The sequence below is a fragment of the Pseudochaenichthys georgianus genome, chromosome 9 (genome assembly GCF_902827115.2).
Source record: "Pseudochaenichthys georgianus chromosome 9, fPseGeo1.2, whole genome shotgun sequence".
Classification (NCBI taxonomy): Eukaryota; Metazoa; Chordata; class Actinopteri; order Perciformes; family Channichthyidae; genus Pseudochaenichthys; species Pseudochaenichthys georgianus.
Window position 1 is genome coordinate 8,983,380 of NC_047511.1, and position 24,953 is coordinate 9,008,332.

Consider the following 24,953-nt stretch of genomic DNA (forward strand, 5'->3'; position numbering starts at 1 on the left):
ACATACACAGTCGTACATTTTTAAAAACATTTATACTTGGTCTGAACTGTATCAAGATGTATTATGAGCATGTCTTACATTGTTATCCTAACTTTAGCTTTAGTGTGTGTATCCAGGTTTTAGAAAATGTTGTTGGTATAATCTTTTTTTATTAATTTCACAAATAGCTGTATATTACGATTGTCTGTCAATAAGACTGGGGGAAGGACTACTTGCTTTTTATTTTATCATGACTTTTGGCTTTGATATGACGTTGTTCTGTGATTGTTCCACGGATCTATGTGCATATCAGTTTCTGTTTATTTCTCACACTCATCGAGTATTTCACATTATCCTGTTGTCTTTTTTAATGATCATTTGTGGCATGTTGCCTATATGAGAGCTACGAGTCGTGTAGGGAGACATGAAGACTGAGGGGTAGGACAACAAAGGTGCAGTAAAGGTCCCCAGGCAGCCAAACCTGGGACCTTTTGGTTATTTGGTTGGCACCATTGAAGCTTAAATGTACAATGTGTAAGATAAGGCCAGCAAAAATGTCCCACACTATCGTGTATGTAATATGTTAGAAAGCTGACGCTATGTTGAAAACTATAATCAAACAAATCTACTAATATTAGCATGCTTAGCAGAGCTTGGTGCAATCTGTCATGTAATACCACTTTTTATTTTAGAGGCCTTAGTGTCTCACTGTGACGTCCAGTATGCCCTCAGTTCTGAGGACTAAGAAGTAGCGTCGATCCAAGGGTTTATCAATACTGTAATACATCCATTGTACATTTTTATATTGGATTTAATTAAAGTGGCAGAAAATACACTTTATAGATCGGTTAGCTGTAGGGGGATGATGAACCGATATTAAGGCCACGCCCCACAACTGCTCGAGCAAATCAGGAGTTGAGCACAGCCACTTGGCTTCTACGTTAGCACCACAGTTTGGCTAGAATTACTACTACTAACCTAACCATAATACCTTTTAGAAATACATTAATGATATAATTGAGACTTGCTCGATGACACACATTTGTAATTCATGTTTCAGTCGGAGTTTATTCCACACAGTTTAAATTGAATGCAGCTGTGTGAAGCACTTTGGAGTGGGAAACACTGGAGGCCTGCCCCTACTCCCCGCCAGATCAGGACACGCTCTGTGGCTACCATAACACAGGCTAACGCCACAAGTAAACATTACAAGGTTGCATGGTGTTATTTGATCTGTTCGTTGAGTTTCATTAGTTTGGCGGAAGTTTCTCTGGGCAAAAGTCAAACTGACCAAGGGCACTTTTATGATTTGATGTTGGCCCTGGGGAATTGTCAGTCATATGGTCATTTATGATTTAACTATGTTATGGGTTGTGTCTCTTCTGTGAGCATGGCAACACAGATGAAAAAAGAGTTTAGTATGGTATGAGACTCACTGTTGTAGACAGTGGAGAGTTCTGCAGCAGTCAGCAGAGGACGGTTGTCCTGCTCCCTGTGTACATCTGACTCCCTGTGGTGGAGAGAGGAAGGACTGCATGGAGACACAGAGAGAGAGAGAGAGAGAGAGAGAGAGAGAGAGATGGTTATCACATACAGGAACATGTTCATTTAGATTTTTTTTATAACTATTTCTGACTAATAAAATATTATTCAAATGAGGTTATGTTTGTGTATTATTATGCTTTAATGACGCTTTGTCGCAACATGTTGAAACTTTTCTACACTAACCAAGACACAAACATTAAAGGGTATTTTTGGGGTTTCCCTTTCCTGTAGTGTGTTATAAAGCTTTTTGAAAACGCATCGATTGGATTTACTTCCGTAACATACAGTAATGACATCACTATGTAACGCTCCAACATATTGTACGTAATAGGCTATGGGGTGGGATTTCTCTTAGCAGTTGACCAATCACAACAGAGCTAGCAATCAGAGCAGACTGGGCTCTGGTTTCAGACAGAGGGTGAAAAGAGGTGCTGCAGCACAGGCAGTATGAGAAAAATAAAGAGCTGTTTGAACATTAAAGCATGGAGACATGTCCCAGGAGAGACACTACATACTAATATGAAACCTGTATTGAGCATAATAGGGCCCATTTAGTTCTTTCCTGAATTGCTTATTTTGGATATGAGGCCATATGAAAACAAAGTGATGTATGTCAGTGAAATGTTACCTTTCCGGACAGACCCTCCCCTCTCGGTGGCTTGAGGGAGGGCTGACAGCAGTGCAGAAGGCGGTCTGCAGGTAGCTGAGAGGCAGAGTCCTGTTCAGTGGCTGCTGAATCTGAGCCTCGCTCCACCTGGTCAGAGCCGCCTTGCTGCCCACGTAGAAGTGAACAAGAGCCGGCAAAGAGTCAAACGCTTCGTCCTCCAGGCTGTACTGCACCCGGGTGTACGTCTCACTGGACTGAACCAGCGTCTTCCTGATGACAAAGTGAAGGGTTTTCTGCTCCCAGTGGCACGTGAGCAAGAAGTCGCCCTGACAGGACTGAGAGTCTCTGAGGAGGAAGTCGCCGTGGTTCACCACCAGACTCTCAGACACCTGAGCAGAAATATTAATTCAATCAGCATCTTTTTTTCTTCTTTTAAAAAAAAATACAAATAAACATTTTTCACAGATAATTCAAACAGCATAATGGTTCTGGTCATGACTTTTGGCAACATTATAGCAACTTGTTTTTTATGTCGAATGTACTGTATATAAAAATGCTGCCGCTACTACTTTTTTATGTTTTTGTAGGTCAACAAGAAGATAAATCAATCATGTTTACAATTCACCGATACAAATACCACAAATGAAAATCCACTTGTAATTACATGTACATTTGTAAATAAATACAGTGCAACACCAACTCCATAGATGCCTTTTGGAATTCATATAAAACAAAAAAGACTTGGGGGGGGGGGGGGGGATATTGAAAGATAGCTTTCAAGAACCTGTGATTGTAAAAATGTTCACCAACCTGCCTATTTCAAAATACCGAGAAAATAAGATATCCTTATCCAAATCTTTTTCTCGTCATTAGTTTATAATAAGTTGATTTGGCAGCGTTTCCGAAAGCACTGCATACACAGAGCGCTGCAAATACAAAACACTGCAAAGATAAACAGTTGGCCAATTGTATAATCCCTTCACATCAACAAGCGTTCCTGTCCCAGCTGTGTGCATCACTTTTAAGTGTCCCCGTTTCTCCGTCGTGAATTGAACTGATACAGCTGTTTTTATTTGCGTGTTGTTTATGCAGCACTTTTAATAAATGCTTTGCATGGTTTTATCAAGTTGGTGAAGAAGTGTTTTCATCTGTTTTGGCTAATTTGTGTTTATTTTTTGTATCGTTTTTGAAACTCGGCGTGTTCCTCCTAATGGAAATGTTTTGGGCCGTTGTAGCGCGTGTGCTCGGCCACCGCTACCTTTATTTAAAAAATGGAATAGAATATTACTTTATCACTAAAGAACAGTATTAAGGAAAAACTATTTCATAACACAACTTACAAAGCTCTGTAGATGGAGTGAAACCACAACATCAAATCTCCCAGCATCCAAACCTCTTAGGAAACACCATCTTGTGTGTGTGTGTGTGTGTGTGTGTGTGTGTGTGTGTGTGTGTGTGTGTGTGTGTGTGTGTGTGTGTGTGTGTGTGTTTGAGGCCTACCTCCCAGGGGATTGGTCCATGGTACCAGGCATGGCTCTTCAGGTTGCTGCCGCTCAGTTTCAGCTCCTCCTCCAGCTGCTTCCTCAGCTTCTCCGACGGAGGCTCCAGCCAGAACTGGTCTTTGGAGAACTTGAAGGGCATCACAGGAGCACACTCAGACACAACAACCCAACAAATCAAAGAGCACACACTAGAGCCTTCATGTGGCATCTTCCCAGTTTGGGTTCACAAATCCCAACAGAGGCGATCTCTACTGTTGCATTTCTGCGGCTTCTTGAAATGTTCATCCTTTACGAGAACAAGAATTGTGGGTAAATCTAGTCAAACCGCAGCCTTTATCAGCTCTGTTGTTGTGTGTGTGTGTGTGTGTGTGTGTGTGTGTGTGTGTGTGTGTGTGTGTGTGTGTGTGTGTGTGTGTGTGTGTGTGTGTGTGTGTGTGTTAACAGGGAGCACAGAGGGGGGTGAGGTAGGAGGAAGGACAGCTCTGGCATTCCCACACTGGCATCAACACTGGCGACACCAGGGGCCCAAGACCCAGACCCGTGCTGGAGTCTTGGCCCGGTCGCTGTGGCAACGTCATTGTGCGATGGGGGTCATCACTCAGTGGCGCTTTGTCAGACGCGTCTTTATACAAATAGGAACAAAAAATGAAGATACTGTATATCAAGAGGTTACGCCAGCAGCAGGCCGGGAATGCTTTTGTTTAGACACACACACACACACACACACACACACACACACACACACACACACACACACACACACACACACACACACACACACACACACACACACACACACACACACACACACACACACACACACACCACTTACTGTCAATACACCGTTTTATAGGTGGCATGTTTTTCTTCTCTTCGACGTCTCTCCCACCCCTCCCTTGTTTTTGACAGAATGGTTTGTCCCACTAGAGTGTGAATCAAGGGCTGGGCATCGGGCCAGGTCCACTTCAAAACAACATAGAAGAATGTGTGCATATACGGTTTGTGTGTGTGTGTCTGTGAGTGTGTTTTGGAGGGGGGGAAGACCTGGAAGCCACTAATGAATTGCTTTCATTTCATTAGCTATATCATTCATTGCCAGCTTGTCCCTTTTAGACAAGTGTGTTTCTCAAGTATCCAATTATAAGTCAATGAGCTGGAAATTCTCTCTCTGTGTGTTTCTTTCCACCTTTTTCCAGGCAGAGCTGCCGGGCGAATCGAGGCCGTTGAGGTTACCAGGGGCAACTGCAGACGCTTCAAAGCTTTTTATCCGCAAAGGACCACATTCCCGAGCCTTTTCTGTCACCCATCCTAATTTAATTAGAGTGCCTAAAGCAGAGGATCACAGTAATTTTCATTTAAAGGGGCCCTATTTTGCTAATGTTCAGTTTCATATTTGTATTTTGTGCCTCAGTTGGATCTGATTGGTTAGCTGGCCGCCTCTGTTGTGATTGTACAACCGCTTAGAGATGTCCCGCCCCTTAGCATGTCTTATACAATAGGCAAGGCAAGTTTATTTATATAGCACTTTTCAACACAAGGCAATTCAAAGTGCTTTACAAAAAACGAAAGACATTAAGAAAATGGCATTTAAAATCAGTCATTACAAATAAAAGCTAATAAAATAAACATAAAAAGAAAAAATACATGGATAAAAGTTACAGTGGCGCTTTCACACCAAGTACTTTGCCGTACTGAAGGAAGCCACATATAAACAAGTTAAGATTGTTAGATGAAAATAGATTAGCTTACCTTCACATACTCTCCACTGCTGTCTGTCTTGTCCCGCGGACTGAAAAATGACAGAAACACATGAGGTTTTGCTTTATTATAAGTGTCTTTTGGCGATTGCTCATTTATATTTCTAAAGGGCTTAGACAGCCAGGGGGGATAGGGGGGAATTAGGTTGTCTCTATTTAATTCTCATTTGATGCATACTTTTTTGGTCTCTTGTTAGGACACCTTGTTACCACTTCTTGAAATTAAATAACGCCTTAAAATACTAAAGTATGTATATCTTAGTATGTTTTCTCCAAAGCAGTATGTTATTTGGAAGTCATTATAATGAAAACATTTATTTAGGTGAACAGATTGAACCAAACAACAAAATAAGTATGAATTGTTCCTTGAATATTGGTGTGGTGTGCACTGACCTAAAGACTCTTCAAAATACAGAACTGTTTAGTATATTAATACATTTTTAGGAAATGGAACTTTTAATTTTGGTTCGATGATATCTGGAATGAAGGCAATAGTCAAATGTACAGTAAGTGACTATGACAAATGATTTGGAGTTTAACAATAATCTGCTGTATCAGGATTGTGTGGGTGGGGTTTAATCAGATTTGACTGATGACGGCATCTCCATGACAACATAAAAAACTAGGGCTGTCAAACGATTACAATTTTTAATCAGATTAATCACAGTTTAAAAATGAATTAATCATGATTAATCACCATTCGAACTATGTCCAAAATATGCCATTTCTTTATGTTGTGGGAATGGAAAGATAAATGAAAGAAGACGGATATATCCATTTAACAGACAGTATGTATGTTTATTATATCATTGTTCTGTGTGTCAAAATGAAAGACAGCCCACACACCTATCAATCATCAAACCGTGGGGTCTTAATTCATTACGTGTTGATTTCTATCAACGGGGGAGTACTTCAGGAAAGTCGACAGGGGGGGCGGCGGCTAGTGGTGTACTTTGTGGCCACAGAGCGTGAACGTTGTGATCAGCTGTTTTAGCTGTTTTAGGGGAGTCTCCCTCCGCAGCCGGTTGGCGTAGTTTTGGCACAAGTCCGTTGTACAGACCGACGTTAACAGCAGCCTGTCTGTGCACACGGAGACCGACTCTGTCGTCCGGTGACCTAACCGCCTTCTGGAAAGCTTCACAAGTACGTCGGTACGCAAATGCGCTTTGTGACACAAGTGCTGGTACGCATTTCAGATTACGCACATAACCTGCGTACCAGTTATGTGCACCCCTGCACTACAGCAAAAGTATTCTCCGTCGGGACTTCCTGCAACAACACCACGCCAAGGGCGCCGGAAGTGGGGGGGCCAGGGGGCTTTACAGCCCTGCCCCACATTTTCGCAGCAGCGGATGCCGCGGAACACTGTACACATCCCGTTTCAATAATTCCCCTCTACTCTAAAGTCGCATCTAAAAAGAACGCCATCTGATCGAGCTGTGTATATTTTGTTATTTTTGATTATTATATTCAATCTCATTAGCTACAGGCATTTGTGAAGCTTGTAAAGGGAAGACCACAGCTCGCCTCTCACTCACCACTCTGCTCTTCCCCTCCCTCCGCTGACATTATGAATGTAAGGCATATAGTAATCATAGATAACACGGCAGGGTTACAGTTTGTTTTCATCTGATTTCAAATAAACAAAGTCTTGGCTTTCAGAATATTAAACTTGTTTTGTCAAATTCAGATGATAAATACAGCTTTGAAGCTTTTAAAGGCATAATTACAAGCGGAGAACGGAGTAACTTGACGTCACAACAAGCATAACAACAGCCGGTGTTTCTCCAACAAACAAACGCAAAAATACACAAACACACACGTATACACACACACTCGCGAGCTTCCCCCAGACCAGTAATCCAAACGAAAATATCTTCCCTCCGTACTACTTTGATCATTTGCTCCGCTAATAATCAATCAGATCGATCCAGAGAAGAGGACACTTTGAAGGCCTTTTTCTCAAAACTCGGTGACAGTCATTATATAATGTGACATATTTTGCTTAATATTTGGAGTACAAAAACAATCCTGATATCATTAGAAAGCTAGGAATCTCTTCTTTCCAACAGTGTATACACCTCAAAATGTGTCTTCGGATCAATGCGACTGATTTCGATGGAGCAGGGGCCTATGCTACGAAGCTGGTTCAACCTGACCTGGATATGTTTGAGTTAGCCGGTTGGCCTAATCCAAAACATACGCGCTCTCGCTAAACTGTACTACGACGCGGGTTATCAAGTGGATCGCTCAAGCCAGCCGTGTCCTATCTAGTTAGGTGCGCGTTCACATGAAAGGGGTGGTATTTGGAGAATTCGACCAATCACAAACATGGAGAAGCGCACTGACAGCGCAGCGTCATACTTCCTGAATGAAAAGTGAACTTTAATACTAGTCAAAAATGAAGAAGTTAAACTTTAAACATCCATGACTTAAACACTTTATCCAGGATCAAAGCCTCAGAGCTGCACCTGCAAGGTGAATACAGCTGGGAACAGAACAAGTGTTTGAATGCGTACATTAACAGGTTTATGATATCACTGCCCCGTCTAAAACACGATCTGACTTTAATTACATTTGTCTCGAGTGTTTCGTCAACTTAATGTGATGCTTAAAATAATACTTCTGCATACAGTATGTGACACTGTGAGTGTTGCACGGCCAGATACGGCTCAGCTGACTCAGATCAGGAGATATGATACATTATGAAGTGATATGCCGCGGACTGTACTTAATGTACTCTGATCCGGTTACTTATGTTGTGGCCGATATTTAAATAAGCTTTCTTAACGCTAATGTTATAATAGTCAGATTGCTCTGAAGATGGAGGTGATATTCTATTCATGTTCACGTTCACACAGTCGGTGATTTTTGCCGGCCGTCTTTCCTGCGACGGCAATTTTTGTGTATTCCTTTCTCCTGTAATATGACTTGATCGCTTTAAACTCCGCACACTGAGCTCTGATTGGTCAGCAGGCAGTGCTTTCACTGAGTTGAGCTCTTAGCCTGCAACCTAACCTGGTCCCGACCAGGTTAGCTGCTTAGCATATATTACCATGGAGATCTAGCCTGCTAAAAAGAGAACCAGCTTCGGATGACCGGAAAGCCGGAGTTTTCCCTGAATTTAGCCGGCTAAGCGAAAATCCCCAGCCATACCCTGGCGCTGCCACTGGTGGGGTTTATGGGGCGGGCCATTCTGCGCATGCGTTAAATGTGTTAAATATTTTAACGCAATTAATTCAAAAAATTAATCACCGCCGTTAACGTGATAATTTTGACAGCATTATAAAAAAATATAAACTGTGATCAAATTTGAGTTTTTTACTGCTCAACTCTGGTTGGCGTGTGGAAAGTTCTCAAATAACTTTAACCAAATATGAAAACATGCGGAATGACTTATTACCAAGAATCACATGAGCATATTTCTGGTAAACACAAGAGATAATGAGGTTATTTTTGCTTGATATATATACAGATCTGTCAAATAAATTGCCTAATCAAGACAAAACATTTAAAAGTGGCTGTCGACTGAGGACAGCCCTAATCTGAATCCCAACCAGAGAAAATGTCAACATGACAAATCCGACTAAATATTTGAAGACATCTTTCAGAACTTTGGTGAATCTTACACTTTTTCATGCTTACTAAGAAGTACTGAGCTTTAAAATACTACTTTGAAAAGCAGTACAAATAGCAGTTGTAGTAGCAGTAACATTACAGAAAAGGCAGAACATGCTGTTTTCTGACTGACTGTTGCACAACTCTCTGTTAATGCAACACACCCAGCAACAACTTGCCACACAACAAACTTCTCCAGGGAGGATGGGAAATACTTCTGCTGCTGTGTGAAACGTCATATCTGCTCAAAAGTCCGTTTTTTCTGGAAGGAAGCAAAGGAAACTTCTTTTGTCCCCTGATGTCAATCCAGGGATCATACCAGCTGGCTTCTCACCAGGTCTGAAGGCTCTGGGAGTCACCACTCATGGAGAACAAACTCTTTTAATTAATGTTAGAAAAAGAGAAAAACAAACTAGTTTCTCTCTGACAGTGAAACTGCACATTGGCAATGTGAAACACTTTTGGGTCACTCCACTCTTCCTCAACATGCCGCATATTTCCATGAGTAACGTCAAGGGAGGTGACCTTTTGTTCCCAAACACAAACTCTGAGAGCACACACAATCACACACACACAGATGTGAACAAACAAGTACAACATATTTCATGAGATACAGTCAGAAGCGACATTCACAAACGTTATGTAGTTGATGTTATATCCGGGTTGGTTGCTTGTATTTGTGAAGAGTTTATCGAGCGATATCAGATAAACAATTATTTTGAATTACTTCACGATTACAGTATTTAGGAAGAGCCTTCAGTTATTTTCTGATCATTTCTTGTCTCAAAACAAAACTTCTTTTGAGAAATGTTGCTCAAATCTTGTTATGTTGTTCCTGTGATTATGAAATGTTTTGAATCATTAAAGAAGAGTTGCGGAAGTTTGATTTATTGTGATCACAAAAGTACTTACACATGACCAAGAAAAAATGTCTTTCATCCTCTAGCCTTCTGTCACGATCTGTTTCTGCTTCCTGTTTTATTTTGAAAAGTTTTCACCCCCTGTTAGGTCTGTTCACCTGGTGCCTTTGTCCCAATCCCAAACCACGCCCTACACACTTTACTGGTCTCACTAAAAAATCTATTAGAAAGCTGCAGCTGATTCAGAACGCCGCTGCTCGAGTCCTCACTAACACTAAGAAAGTGGATCACATCACTCCTGTTCTGAAGTCTTTACACTGGCTTCCTGTGTGTCAAAGAATAGATTTCAAAATACTGCTGCTGGTTTATAAAGCACTGAATGGTTTAGGCCCAAAATACATTTCTGACCTCCTGCTAAACTATGAACCATCCAGATCTCTCAGGTCTTCAGGGACTGGTCAGCTTTCTGTCCCCAGAGTCAGAACTAAACATGGAGAAGCAGCGTTCAGTTATTATGCTCCAAATATCTGGAACAAACTCCCAGAAACCTGCAGGTCCGCTGCAACTCTTACTACTTTTAAATCCAGGCTGAAGACTTTTCTTTTTGTCGCTGCTTTTAATTGAACTATTCACATCTTAAACTGCACTGTAACTTTTATTCATGTATTTTTTCTTTTAATAACTGTTTTTAAAAGGCCATTTTCTTAATGTCTTTCATTGTTGTAAAGCACTTTGAATTGCCTTGTGTTGAAAGGTGCTATACAAATAAACTTGTCTTGCCTTACCCCTACACACTAACCATGGCTGTATGAAGAGAAATGGCCTGACTCTCAAGAACAAAAACACTCAGATCTCCCTGGATCTTCCAGCGAACTTCTATACTCGTGGTTTCCCTAAACCCCACCACGTACACACAACATTTTGTCAAATCTTGGCTCAGTCAAATTAATGGAGGAAAATAACTCTATCTTCAACTATGATCAAAGAACTTGGACTTCTAGACTTTTCTCTTCCAGTATACTGTAAGTCAAAGAGCAAAAGTCCTTCTGGGCCCAATGGCATCAGGTGACTGACACAGACGTTTTAGTACCACCATATGGCAACTATGAACATCTGCTCCAACACCTGGTGAACTTGCTGGGGGCTTGCCTTTAGTGTCTTACATTATGAGGCTCTTTAAAAAGTCTCTTTTGAATGCCTTTTTTACAGAAAAAAAGGGAGAGGACGGTACATGAGGGATTATGTAGGAGCAGAAGTAGCAGTGACTGCTTGTTAAAAAAAATCCACACAATTAAAATATTTTCCTTCCAACAATATCATAAATTATATGGAACATTAACGCAACATAAACGGTCTCACGGTCTAAAGGTTTATGTTATGGAGCCAGGATTGAATATTTTACACTTTTTTTGAGAAATCATCTTTGTGTGGCGTACAAGACTAAATACTTAATGAGCCTCGGTAGCTGTTTCAATGGATAAAACACCAGCCATAGGCACCAAAGTAACTGAATCAACCCAAAAGTGAGAGTTGATTAATTTAAACTGCAGAAGCTTCCATTAGCAATTATAACATACTTTTTAGCTCTGTGATTGGATGTTTTTTGCTGATGTTTTTTAAGACATGGGAGGCAGTGACAAGTAACCATGATGGTGCTAAATTGTATGTATAAACCTGTATAAACCCCCCCTAACCTTAACCCTATGTCAACACAGGTGTTTAAGGCATTTTGGAAAACTCTACTTTTGCCAGTGACCAAATTCCACATATCAATAAGAGCATATGAAGGAGGGATCTTTCTGTCCTGAACACGTGCAACTGCAACAGGACATCAAGGAGCCTGTTAATTAAGCATGTCCTGCATTCTGAGCAGAAGTCTGTCAAATTAAGTGAACACACCTGTGTGGAAATGGACCTGCAGCTTTAAAAGTGCAACCCTGTGAGCAACATGGGAGTGTAAAGACTGAGGCGCTGTTTACACGAGAATAAAACGGGTTGTATCCGCTACTTTTCTCTTTCGTATAGCCCGTTCGTTCACACGAGGCCATAACGGAACCGCGGAAACGGACCCCGCAAACGATAACGGGTCCCAAGGTGGATAGATCTGCAAACGGAAAGCTCTGGGGCGCCAAACGGCTCAGTGTGTACGCCCTATACGATCATTTTCCTGATAACGATGAAGCCATAGCCCCGCCTCTCCCCACCTCTGCTGCTCACTGCTGTAGCATGGTCGGTAGCTACTGTCAGTAGCTACTGCTACTGCTACTGACCATGCTACAGATGTTATTGCAAAATCTACAGCTCCTCTACCACAACCATCAGCAACAAGTGGACATGGAGAACTACATGAACTATGTTGCTAAATCCACGCGGAGAATAAACAGAAGAGCAACTAGGCAACCATGGCAACCATGCTCGGGGGTCTTCTTCGCTGCTTTTGGTGTACTTTGTGGCGGAAGTACAGCGCCACTTACAGGCCCGGCATATGTACTACAGCATCTCCAGCAGGTCGAGCGGTCTTGTGTGAAGGGACACGTTTATTGAGCCGTATCCGTGTGAACGGAAGACTTTTTTGATATCGAATTTGATTCGTTTGCGGTTCGTTTGCGGTTCGTTTGCGTTCCCGTGTAAATGGGATCTGAGACTGAGTGTCGGTTGTCATACGAGGGCTGTCAGTGTCAATAATTCACGGTAATGATATTAACACCGCATGTAAAACGTTTTTTTTTTAATAATAATGCTATCTCATCAGCAAATTAAATACACTCTCAGTGGCGACTGGTCATTAGGCACAGCCCCCACCTATGGCGCGTTTCCACTGCAGCGTGGAGCTCGCTTTAAGCGTGCCGAGCGGGGCCCGTTTTTGGTTGTGTTTCCACTTGGCCTAGTACCGGCTAGCGGGTCCTAATTCAAAGTTTTTCTGGCCCCATAAAATCGTGGTTCTAGGGCCAGGAACAACCAGGCTGAGTCGGGCTGAGTATGCTAAATTAGAGAGAGAATCGCTGCCAAGGGGGGTACAACTACAACAAGATGAACATATTTGACCGTGATTTAATTGTAATACACGTTTCAAAATGATGCCGAAGTAACAACATACTGATACCGGTTAGTAAAAACCATGAATTAATGCTTTGACAAGTCTGCAGACAGACGGCAGGCAAAAAACCTTTTTTAAAATGCGTGTTTTCTAAATGGAGATTGGCTAAGCTAACGTTGTAAATGTTCCGACCGTCCACACTCACAACAACGGCCTATACAGACATAAATAAACCAGCGACTGTATTCGCCATGACACAGACAGTCTGTGGTTTGTACTTGTTTAACTTTTGTCTAGTTTCTGAACAGATATGAGGAGCTGTGAGCTCTGTGTGCTAAGAGCTAACGGCTGTGTTGTTTTTCTGGGGTTCTCATTGAAGATGATGTCACGGCTCCGCCTACACTGCGTTACTATAGTAACTACCCCAGTTCCTAAACTGTAATGGAAATGTGCCATAAAGTGAGCCAGTCCTAACGAGGCCTAGCCATACAGGGTGAGGCCGTGTAGTGGAAATGCGCCACTAGCGTCAGCAGAAAGTATTACAAATAATTATTACAAAAACAAAACAAAAATTACAAAAAAAATATATATTTGAAGATCATGTTTAATCATCTGATTCGTCTGTACATTGCTGTTTTAGTCTGTGCTCTTCTAATTAGTATCTACAGTGTGTGCCTATTGAGCTGTTTAGAGCCATGTGGGACAAAACCCGATCCTGCCCCTCCCTCTCACTGTCTAAGTGAACGGTGACTGTAAAAACTACACTGCGCATGCTCAGAGTATTTTCCTATGTAATGTGTGTGGCAAAGAAATAATGACGATAGGGGCACTGAGCTGCCATCCCCACCATACGTCATCTCACATAATTCAGAGCTGATAGAGAACCGCAGTCCTAAAACCCGGATGTAAACTCCTTCCGGTTCCTTCGTCAAAAATGCAATGCAATTTCTCCATAGGATTTTGGAAAATAGCTCGAAATAAGGTCTGTGGTTGACACACATTTAAGAGACGGATCACGTTTTGTTCAGCCGGATAGTATCCACATGTCTACCCTACTTTTATAATTTTTTGAATCATAAATCTAGTCGCAAGAAGCAAAATGCTAACGTTATGCTATAAAAGAACTACAGCAGGCTTCAACGTCACGCCAATTTAAGATCCATATTCAAACATACAGACTGTAAATGGTACGAGTTGAAGTGTTTGTTTGAACAGTTTGCAGGAGGCATGTACTTGCTTTCAAGCAGAACAGGGCAAGCAAACAGCCTGGACAACTTCTGTAGTCCTATTCAGCCACTTCTTAACAACCATCGTTTGTTGTTATGTAAACTCTTCAAAAATCACCAGCGGGGTCACTGCTGATGTATTTAATGTCGTAGAACAAAACGTGATCTGTCTCTTCAATTTGTGTCAAACACAGACCTTATTTGGAGCTATTTTCCAAAATCCTATGGAGAAATTGCATTGCTTTTTATCGAAGGAACCGGACGTGGTAAAAATGCTAACTTACGTCCGGGTTTTAGGACGCGTCACTGCGGTTCTCTATTGGCTGTAAGTACGTGTGCCGCGAAAAGTGTGGTGTGTAAAGAGGAAACGAGAGAGGTGCAGTGACGCGCTCTAAAACCCGGAAGTAAGCTGCGCATGGCTTCCCTCCCTTCTCCATAGGATTTTAGAAAATAGCTCGAAATAAGATCTGTGGGAAACGTACCTGTTAGATAAATGCACGTTTTGTTCAGCTGGATAATATCCACATGTCTACCCTACTTTTATAATTTTTAGAGCCGGGACTCGATTAAAAAAATGTATCTAATTATTTAGAGGCTTTGTAATTAATTAATCGAAATTAGTCGCATTTTTAATCAAATATACATATTTGACCTGAGAACAGTAAGAAGCAATTTTTACATGGATTTGACTCCAAGTGGTCTACAGTCGAGTGCAGTCCAGTGAGCCAGGGAGTTGGTTATTTTCTCAGACGTGGACTTACTTATCCTGGCCCTGAAACCAGTCATCTGGTTGAGTGTGGGTTGGGTCAGGGTGTGGTTCCTTGCACTCGGAGTCGGGCTTACGTCCACGCTAGCTGCTACATGCTTTGCATTTAGGTGATACGTTAGGCTTGATGAGCTGCGGTGATATGCACATTCTTTCTTGCATAATTTGCACACAACCGTGCTCTTGTCGACGCTTCCATCCGTCCGTTTTTTAAAACAAAATGTCCCATCCACGGGGCCGACCAAAGCGGTCTCATCAGCTTGTTCGTTCATGTTTGACTATTGTTCACCGTGGTTTGTTGTTGTTTGAAGTCCCATGCTGAAGTCATGAACGTTAGTTGGTGCTCCAGTATAATCGGTACGCCTGAAACTCATCCAGTGAGAAACGTTCCGCTGTGCAAAAATAAGTGCGATTAAAGTGCGATTAAAATGCGTTAATTTTTTTAACGCGTTAATTTTTGTGTAATTAATTCATCTTAATTAACGCATTAAAGTCCCGGCCCTAATAATTTTCTAATCATAAATCTATCGATTAGATTTATGATTCGACTTTTGAAACTACAAGAAGATAAGGAGGACTTTTACAAAAAAGTAATAGAGATTTTTGTCCAGAAGGATAGGCAAATGGACTTCATCTTCAAGTCAAGGTAAAACCGCAATTTTATTGAAAATGGGATCTTACTAAGAGAGAACAATTCAATATTTAAATGATAAAATTACATTTTTTGGGTATCCTTTTGTTGAACTGTCTGTTCAAAAGTAATTGAAGCATCAGACTAAAAAAGCTTTTGAAAATAATATTATATTTTGATTTAGGTCAAAATATAATATTTGTAAACCTGAAGAGTCAGCCATGAACCTCACTGCACGTCACTGCAGAAGCTTATATATACATCTAAGTTTTTTGTGCCCGACCACTTTTGTACATATAAATATATATTGCACATGCCTACGGACAGGCAGGGAGAGCCTTCCCCACGGGAGTCCGTGCACACTCCACACGGGGTATTCAGCCTTATTATTATTCAACGGTGTGAGTGTGGAGGATATATGCACAGCGGCGTCTTGGTCCACGTCAGGCCCCTTCTTAAGGTTTTATCTCTTGGACATGTCTGGCTCTTTCTCATCGTCTGTGCTTGCTGGGGCAACACAGGACTGGTGAGGAGGGAGGGGGGCTGTGGGTCAGTGGGCATTTGACCCCCTCCCCGGACATAATGCACTTACCCTGCACTGGGCCCATACGGGGCTGGAGGGCTCTCCCCTCCTGCCTAGGGGCAGGAGGGGAGAGCCCTCCACACTATAGTCCACACACACTCTGCACGGGGTCAGTGTCCAGGTAGAAGTATTTTTCTAGTTTATTTGTTAGGTAAGCATTAGTGTAGATTTATCATTGTATGTATTTTTCTGGACCTGCCGATCCTGTGTTTTTTGGTATTCATATACTACAACTGCTTTTAAGTAAAGACTCTTTTTGATACTTGAATCCTGTGTCTGCATTCGTGCTTTTGGGTCCACTCCTTGTACACTCGTGACACACTCTGAACCTACGACGATATGCAGTCATGTTAATCTGCAGAAAGTCTGGTGAATTTAAAGTCAGCTGAGGCCGATTAGTTTTCTGTCTGATGCTCTGAAAACAACATTGAATACCTTTTGAATATTCATTTCAATGCATTGGTTTTCCAAAAACTTTTGACTCATGACGGCTAAATTGTCCCCAGTAGATCAAAGCAAAATAAATCAATAACGAGAAAGCAAGAGAATGAAAGGGGTTAAAAGACACAGAGAGCAGGATGACAGAGAAATCAGCGGGAGAAGAAATACACGTGGTAAACACTAAAGGGAACACTGAGCTCTCGCATTGTTTAAAGACTGGTAAGTGGAAAATAAAGTGTGAAGAGAATTCAACGGTTGAGGTAGAAAACCTTAACATAAGCAATACAATCATTTTTTAAAGCAATATTTTGAGTCAACTCGTCTGTGTATTTTGTAAGCAGCCGTGTTATAAGCGGGATAATGGTCAATGCGCTTGTTTGGGTGTTTTTCTGAATAATGGTGGGCTCAACACACATCATACCTTACTTATCACTGCATTATAATGTCTCAGACAGGGCAAACTGCATTTACCTACAAGGACAGAACTTACACATGTTTTCAACATTGTGAGTTGCATTAAAACTACTTTGTTAGGTTAAGAAAACTAAACTTCTTGATTGGGTTTATGAAACAGAACTACTTAGCTAGGTTTAGGCAACAACATTAAAAAAACGTAAACGTCCCCGTAGTGATCCATCTTACCAATAGATGATAACAGCCAACTTACCCAACTGGTAAGAACAGGGCCATTACATTTAAATTCCCTTAACTAACAGCATCCATTTCCACTGTTGATAACTTTTGTCTCTGATTTATGTTTTGATAAATCAAACCATAAAATACTTGGGAAAGTAAAGGAAAGACTGTCGACACTGTTGAAAGAAACAATGTCTGTTGGTACGAGATGGGATGCAAAAAGCTGCCTTTGTTCATTCAACCATCTTTTGGCAGAAATCTATGGTGGCCGACGGGGGCAAACACACTACAATGGCACAACACACTTCCATTAGGAGAAACGCGCTGCATATAATATATAAAAACATACATGTGCCAAAACACCCGCAAATGAAGAAACATCTTCACCAACTTGCTGAAAGTGTCACAAATAAAACGCAGCAAACACAAAACGGTGCAAATAGAAAATGCTGCAAGAAGACAACAACTATCCCTGTCACTGGAAGCAGACCTTAAATGTACGTTTTATTGGCATACTTTAACAATGTGCTTGCATGATTACTTCCGATATTATTGCAGATCTGCTGTGAGCGAGCTAGCTAACGTAGCTTACAAGTCATTTAAAATATACTGTCAAAACGTACAATTATGAAACAGCCAACTCTGCCAACAGTGACAATGTTTTCTTTATTTTCATGTGTTTTTGCACATCTGTGTCTTTTTATTTGTGTTTTTCAAAGTGCAGCGCGTTCTTTCTAATGCAAGTGTTTTTGGCCGTTTAGGGCTGTAGTGTGTTTGCCCCTGTCGGCCAACGTAGAACCTCTCACTACACGTGACTTTGTCCTTCTTGGCTAACCACAGGAGATTACGTGTCAGAAGTTTGAATTTTCAAATATTCATTCTATTGGTTTAGTAAATTCTGCAACTTGATTTAAATTATTCATTTATTGTTTTTGGACAAAATTCGAATTAATTACAAAAACACACTATTGAAAATCCTTAGTACTTTTTTTGTATGGATAACTTGCACCATGTTCTTTACTTTAATTGTTTTCGGCTACACATGAACTACACATGTAGGTTAAATAGCTTAAATTCCAATAGAAATGTCATATGCAATATTCAAGATGCTTGAAAACATACTTTTAACCCCTTTATTCTCACTTCCGGATTTCCACAAGAATGTAAAAAAGGTATTTGCACAGCAATATAACAATAATAATAATAATATAAAACTACTTTTATAGCGCAACGATGCAAGACATTTGACGAATTAGAACCAATCTTTTACAAAAGATAAAAAAAATAAAAACTTATATTCAGAAGCCATTTACACAACACACCTTTCCAAAAACTATGCCAAACAATATTTAAATTACACATATGCTGTATTTGCTATGTGATTAAGCACTGCGTCTCATTCTACCATTCAAATTTCCTCTTTCCAAGAGATGCTCTTGAATTAAATGTACAGGAACTACATTCAAGTGTGGTGATAGTACTTTTACTGAAGACAAATATCTGAATACTTTATTCCAGATCAGGTCAGACTGAAGCAGATAGGACAGACAGGCAGACAGGAACAAGTGAAACAGGGATCTGCATCTCTGCCAACAAAGCCTTATCACCATTCTGACTGAAAGCAGAGCAGGATCAAATTCCTCCTCTTGTGTAACATATAGTCCCGTCCAGTTTCAGCCTGCACTTCTCCATGTCCAACACAGACACACAGCTGGTAACACACTGAGTTCAAAGTCAAATGTTTTACTAGTCAGGACCATACGTTTTTATTATGGCACCAAACTAACCGAAAACGGATGTGGTCGCGGTCCTAAATACAGTAAACACAGACTACATGCAAAGTTATTTAGAAACGTGTAGTCACTGATTTGCTATGATTAATAGTAGTTATTTAAAATAAATAATATTATTTATGTTATTACTTTGTTCCCTCACCTTCTCGCTCGCTCTCCACAACGGTCTGACCGAGAAAGAGCGTCCCGGACTTCACACATCTTCTCCGGCACAGAGAGACACGCTCTGCCGAACCATCTGACGGGCTGAACCACAGCGGCAGGCAGGCAGCTACTGCGCATGTCCGACGCTGCCGCACATACTACTCAATCTTTTAAAAAATCTTTCTTGGTGGTAAAAGCCATTGTTGTTGAATATTGAAAATGCAGTCTCTATTTTAAAACGTAGCTATAATTTGTGTTACTAGAATAGTTTAAAATTGTAAGCTAAGGTCACAGAAATGGTCCCCTTTGTTTAGTTGTAGGTCCTATTTCCAATCATAAACAAAGTGATATGCCAATGCTCAAATCTGATTAAATGTTCAACCAATATAAAAAAAACGTTTAAAATATATATAAAAGTGTATTTTATTTCATCCTGGTGCAGCAATCTGGCTTATTTGGACTTGTATCAACATACTGATATATTATTCAGGTTTATATAATCTCACTGTAGTGGCAGATGACTTTGCAGTGTTGCTTTAAATCTTATAAATTAAGTTTAAAAGCAGGTTGAACAAAGTAAATCCCACAGTCTATATTTGGGGTTGAGACCCTAAATGTTTCCGGAAAAAGTCAATGTAAATAATTCAACTTTCTCACCTGCACTTCACCTCCTGCGAGCCGTTCGCAGTCTTCTTGGTTTCCTGTGTTCTTGACGTGACACCAAGCTGCGTCTCTGTTTGGTCGCCCACGTGGCTGCGAGCTGCTTCTGCTATCGGGTCCATCGGCACGTAAACATCCTGGTGCATAGCCGTTTTGGTGCCGTTTGTTGCCACGTTTAAAGGTTCTCTTACATCTCTACTAGTTTCGAAATGATCCCTGCTCCTTTGCTGTGACCCTTGGTTTTTAATGGGGTCCACTGAAGGATCATTGACGCAGCCATTAGGTACAAAGGTCAGAGGTGAAGCCCGGCTGGGAGTCGGGGTGGCTGGCAGCGGCCGGTCCATGCTGGTTAGACTGAGGCTGGACAGGGCACTGAGCAGAGGGGAGTCTCGAACATGGTCCCCCGCCTTCCACTGGCTCTGCCCTTCACTCACCCCCTCCTCCTTTTTCTTCGTCCCCTCCCTCAGCCCCTTCAAGCTCTTCTTCTGTTTCTGGGTGCGGGGCACAGTGCCGACATGTGTGTGCATCTCGCTGGAGCGGGCGTAGCTGGGGCTGCGGAGGCAGTCGTCCATGTCATCCACTGATTGTGCCCTTTCTGCTGATTTGGCACCGCCGAGGCTCCCATCATGCTCTGGGCCTGCCTTGATGTTGGCCTTCTCTGACGGGCGGCGGATGGAGAGATTAGTGAGGCTCCCAAACCATTTGAAACCTGAAAGTAGGGGGAGGTTAAGCTGCATTCACAGGCTACGCGGGAAAACACCTCTTTGCTGAAATTGCCATTGTGACATTATATTTCATGGAAATGTCTTGCATCCATGGCTTATAAGAAATAAGGTCTATTGACCGTGAACTCCAAAAATATACAACATTAGTTTTTTGATGGAATGACCATTTATACTATATGAATCCTAAGCAGTAAAAACCTTCCGGGAGAAAGCAACCAACTGCTCCACAGGTTTCAACAGTAATGTTGTGATACTGTAATCTACTGCATGAGGACATGGAGGAAATTATAAAGGTTATTTTAAAATATGAGATGTTGTATTCAGTCGCACAGGGACATTCAACCTGTGAACGTTAACCTTAGATCTGAGCATTCTGACTTTCAGCACCCAGTGGTCCTGCAAATGAGTCACAGCACTATTGCCTTTGCGAGATGTGGTTGTACATTTTTAAAGACAATTAAAGAATAATGTTGGACTTTAGGTCACAAATGGGACCAGCAGCTGCAAACATTACATGTTTTTTTTCTTCTGTGAAACACACAAAAAACGTTTTCTTTCCCACAGAGACACCAGAGGAATGTTGTTGTACCCTCATCTGCTGAAACTCTCATAGTTTCTATTATAATCGCTCCAGCTCTCAGCAGCATTTCATTATGTTTCTGCCCCGGGGACCTATTAGACTCAGACGGATATTTATTCCCTCAGCTATATATAGACTGAAGATTTTGTGGAGGCGAGAGAAGTGAGATGCTGTCTCTGCTCTGCTCTGTTGGTCAGAGATTTCAGGCCCCTTAGCTTATCATGAACAATATGAAGAAGCGCTAGCCAAAAGAAGCGCTAGTGCTACATAGTGATGTCACTATGTTGCAGCAGTAAGCAAAGGAGTCCAATGGAGGCCTTTCAGACAATGTGAGTGTGTGGGAGAGAACCCCTCTGAGATGTTAGCCTTTGCAGACTGCACATCAAGTGGCTTGAACCAGTGGCTAAATAATGTTTTAATTTGGAAAAAGTAAGGCTAGCTGTTCCTTAGCTAGCTTTATGCTAAGCTAAGCTAATTGTCTGCTGGTTGCACACTAGCTTTACATATAATGGACAAATATGAGAGTGGTATCCATATCTGATGTGACGACTCTGCCAGACAGCAAATTAGCATTACCAAAATGTTGAAGCGGACCAGATGTTTTATTCAACATTTGAATATAGGTTTGAAGTTTTAACAAATACAACTGACTTATCTTAAATAAAGTTAAAATCCATTTTGTTTTGGGGGTTATTTTTTTTACTTTTGATGGAGAAGGCTCGTCGTGTCACTCTGCTTCTGGTCTTTGTGCTACGCTAGGCTAAATACATTCTAGATATGTCTCTGTACTGGACTCACAAAAGTGAAAATAATATCCAGAAAACTCTGAGAAGGACGGCACACTGTCCATCAGGATTTCTCCAAATCTTCCTCGTATGTGTTAACTTACTTGGCAATAAACCTGTTTCTGATTCTTGATGTGTTTCTAAAATTAAAACACAGATACAACCAAACTGAATACAGTGTCAAGATAGAATCTGTTGCGTGGGGAAACAACAAACCTTAAATGATCAGAAGCTGTTATCAAGGGACATTTTGTATCCCTTTATTACGAAAATGTAAAAGTGAAGACGTCAACATGGCCGACACTTTTCTGTGTCTATTAAACTGGCGCAGTAGGGGCAGATCCCTCATGGGTGAAATTCAACTTCAACTAGTGAACAACTATAGAGTCTAACAGCAGAAGAAGAGAAGCACAGAGCGGTCCTTTCAGCAGACACTCGCTGTCTTTGCTTAAACTCTGCTCTCAGCTGGGACGCTGTCCATTCAAACTGCACAAAGACACATCTATGCTTCATTTACAATGCACCAACAAACTGTGTGTGAGTGGGACAAACAGCCAGCACACAGACACACTCATTCACAGTGAAACAAGTGTCAATAGATCATTTTCTTTTTAAGGATTACATATATAAACTTGTATCAGCCTCCTGTGTCTAGAAGGTATTTTCCTGGATGGAAAGTCACTAAGTAGACCAACTCAAGTACTGTACATGAAACTGTTACTACTACTGTTTAGTACTTTTGCGTGATGTTACAGTCATTATATGCAAAAGTATGATAGGGCCCCTTTAAGTTTACAAAACTGACGGTTTAAGTTCAGCAAACAAATCTGCTCAGCTGGTTTTGGGAACACGTTGGCAGGAGGTGTTGCGTGATGTTGACAGCTCTGCAGGGCCGTGGCTACCCTCCGGCAGCGGAAACACACTGTCTGTCTGTCAGAGGAGAGCTGGCTCACACTCAGCAGGATCTATTCTTCAATATGACAGCTAGAAAATAGGGAGGAAGCGCAGTCTCCATCACTTTTCTACTGCTTTAGAAAAAAATAAAAAGTACACTCTTTCACTCTTACATCAGTATAGACTGATGTTAAGAGTGAAGCATTTTGAAATCCAACACAGATGCCAATGTTTTGGTGTTCATTTTTTGCATTTATTTCCCATTTGTGGCAGGGAAACAAATGCATGTGTATAAGTCTCGTAAACATGAGTTAACAAAAGCCTCCTATACAATTATATTCAATAGCCTTAGTATCTGCAACCTCAGTGCTCGATGGCACTTAATCACACCCAACCTTTAAGTTCTAATGCAACAGTGTTGCAGGGTTTGAATGCGTGTGTTGTGATGGAGTATTACAAATACTCCATCACAACACACGCAAATGTCCTGCGTTCAAAGTTCAAACCCCTACTTAAGTAGGAAGAAAATGTATTGTACTGTTTAGTACTTTAGTACATTTTATCCATGTACTTTTTCTTGTAATGTTTAATTGAACTATTCATATTTTAGACTGCACTTTAACTTTTATCCATGTATTTTTCCTTAATGTTTATTTTATTAGCTTTTCTTTTTTAATGCTTAATGTCTTTCATTTCTTTTTTGTAAAGCACTTTGAATTACCCTGCGTCGAAAAGTGCTATATAAATAAACTTGCCTTGCCTTAAAGGTTCAGTTGGTAACTTTCTCTAAAATGCTGTTTTACGATATTTTCTGAAACTGTCCCTCTAAGATATCCTATAGTCTTTCAAACAGACTGTAGTGCATCTTGCAAGTGCCTCTAAAGCCATTTGCAAGATGAAATCGGGCCTGAAGGAAACCAACCAATCACAGCTGAAGAGTCTCTAAAGCAATGTTAGACTGTCAGATTAGGCAGCGCAGATAAAATGACCTATATAGAAAAACAGATCAGCCAAAACCAAGCTCCTCCTACGAGCTGGAGCAATCTCTCTCATTTGACAGCTAAATATTACACTCAAATATTTGGGGCAGAATTAGACAGTGCAGTAACAGTGTCCTAAATTCATATTTGACACTGCATAAGAGACTACTCAGCTCTGATTGGTTGTATTCCTTAGGAGCACTAAAAAGAGGCACGTGAACATGCTTTTTTTCACAGATGATCTGTCTCGTGCCTTGCTCTTAGGCTAAAGTGCCAGTTTTTGGTATTTCCTGTAGGAAATACATGTGTTCTGCAGTAAAATGTCCCCTCCAAGTTATTTTACTCCTGTTAATGACACAACATTGTTAGAGCAGCATTTAACTGTTACTGCCGCTCAGGGTGGAGATAGCTTTATGTAAAGTGTCTTAGTTTATTGCAGTTGTTTACAACCTGGTTGGGCCCCCCCAAAGACTCAGATACATTGGAGAGGTTGTCGAAAGTTAACAAAAAAGGGAAGAAGGAATAAATAAGTTTAAGCCATATACGGAGGGAACTGCTAACTACTCAAAGACATCTGAAATGTGAAAAGGAACCCAAAGGAAACGTGGTGTTTTGTCAAAACTGTTTGGAACCAATGGTTGAATCCTTCACAATGCATTGTGCTTTATACACTTGTATAAGTAAATACAATGTACATGTTGTTCCAGGTACAATATTTGGTTTCCATATTCCCCATACATTTCGTTAACTCAGTCTTATGTTAGATTTGGAATGAAAAGAGTTGTACTTTTAAATTAAAAATATTTTATTAAATAAAAAACTCACAAAAAGTTGTAATATTCCCTCTAAATTAAAGTCTACTTCCTGTTGTTTCGTCCAAAGAACTTAATTTACCCCCTAGCAATTGCACCATGGGTATAATATGAAGGTATTGTATTTTGTCCTTTTTGTGCAATAGGGACTTTGTTGAAAACATTTAAGGAAATACATCAGAAATATTACACAACAATATGATGAACTAAAATATAACTTACTCAGTTTCCGTTTGTTCATGGTTCAGATGTCAACTTCCTGGTGTATTTAGTGATATAAAACAGTTTGCTGCAGGGTGACAGGAGCCGCGTGCTCTTTACCCTTCAGAGTGACTCTGCTTCCTGTTCTCTGAGCACAGCGGAAGAGTCGGGTGCATTTCATGTCAAGTTGA

The 24,953-nt window shown here is 41.0% G+C and overlaps 1 protein-coding gene across 1 annotated transcript; it reads right to left on the minus strand.

The window, feature by feature from the left end:
• Position 1: 1 nt before the first annotated feature.
• sh2d3cb (SH2 domain containing 3Cb) lies at positions 2-24,900 on the minus strand. The gene is made up of 6 exons (XM_034090681.2): positions 24,784-24,900; positions 19,783-20,494; positions 5,383-5,422; positions 3,632-3,760; positions 2,153-2,520; positions 2-1,510 (listed from the first exon to the last, which is right to left on the minus strand). Exons 1-6 carry the CDS (start codon positions 24,800-24,802, stop codon positions 1,339-1,341), a joined length of 1,440 nt encoding a protein of 479 aa, XP_033946572.1. The 5' UTR covers positions 24,803-24,900; the 3' UTR covers positions 2-1,338.
• Positions 24,901-24,953: the final 53 nt, after the last annotated feature.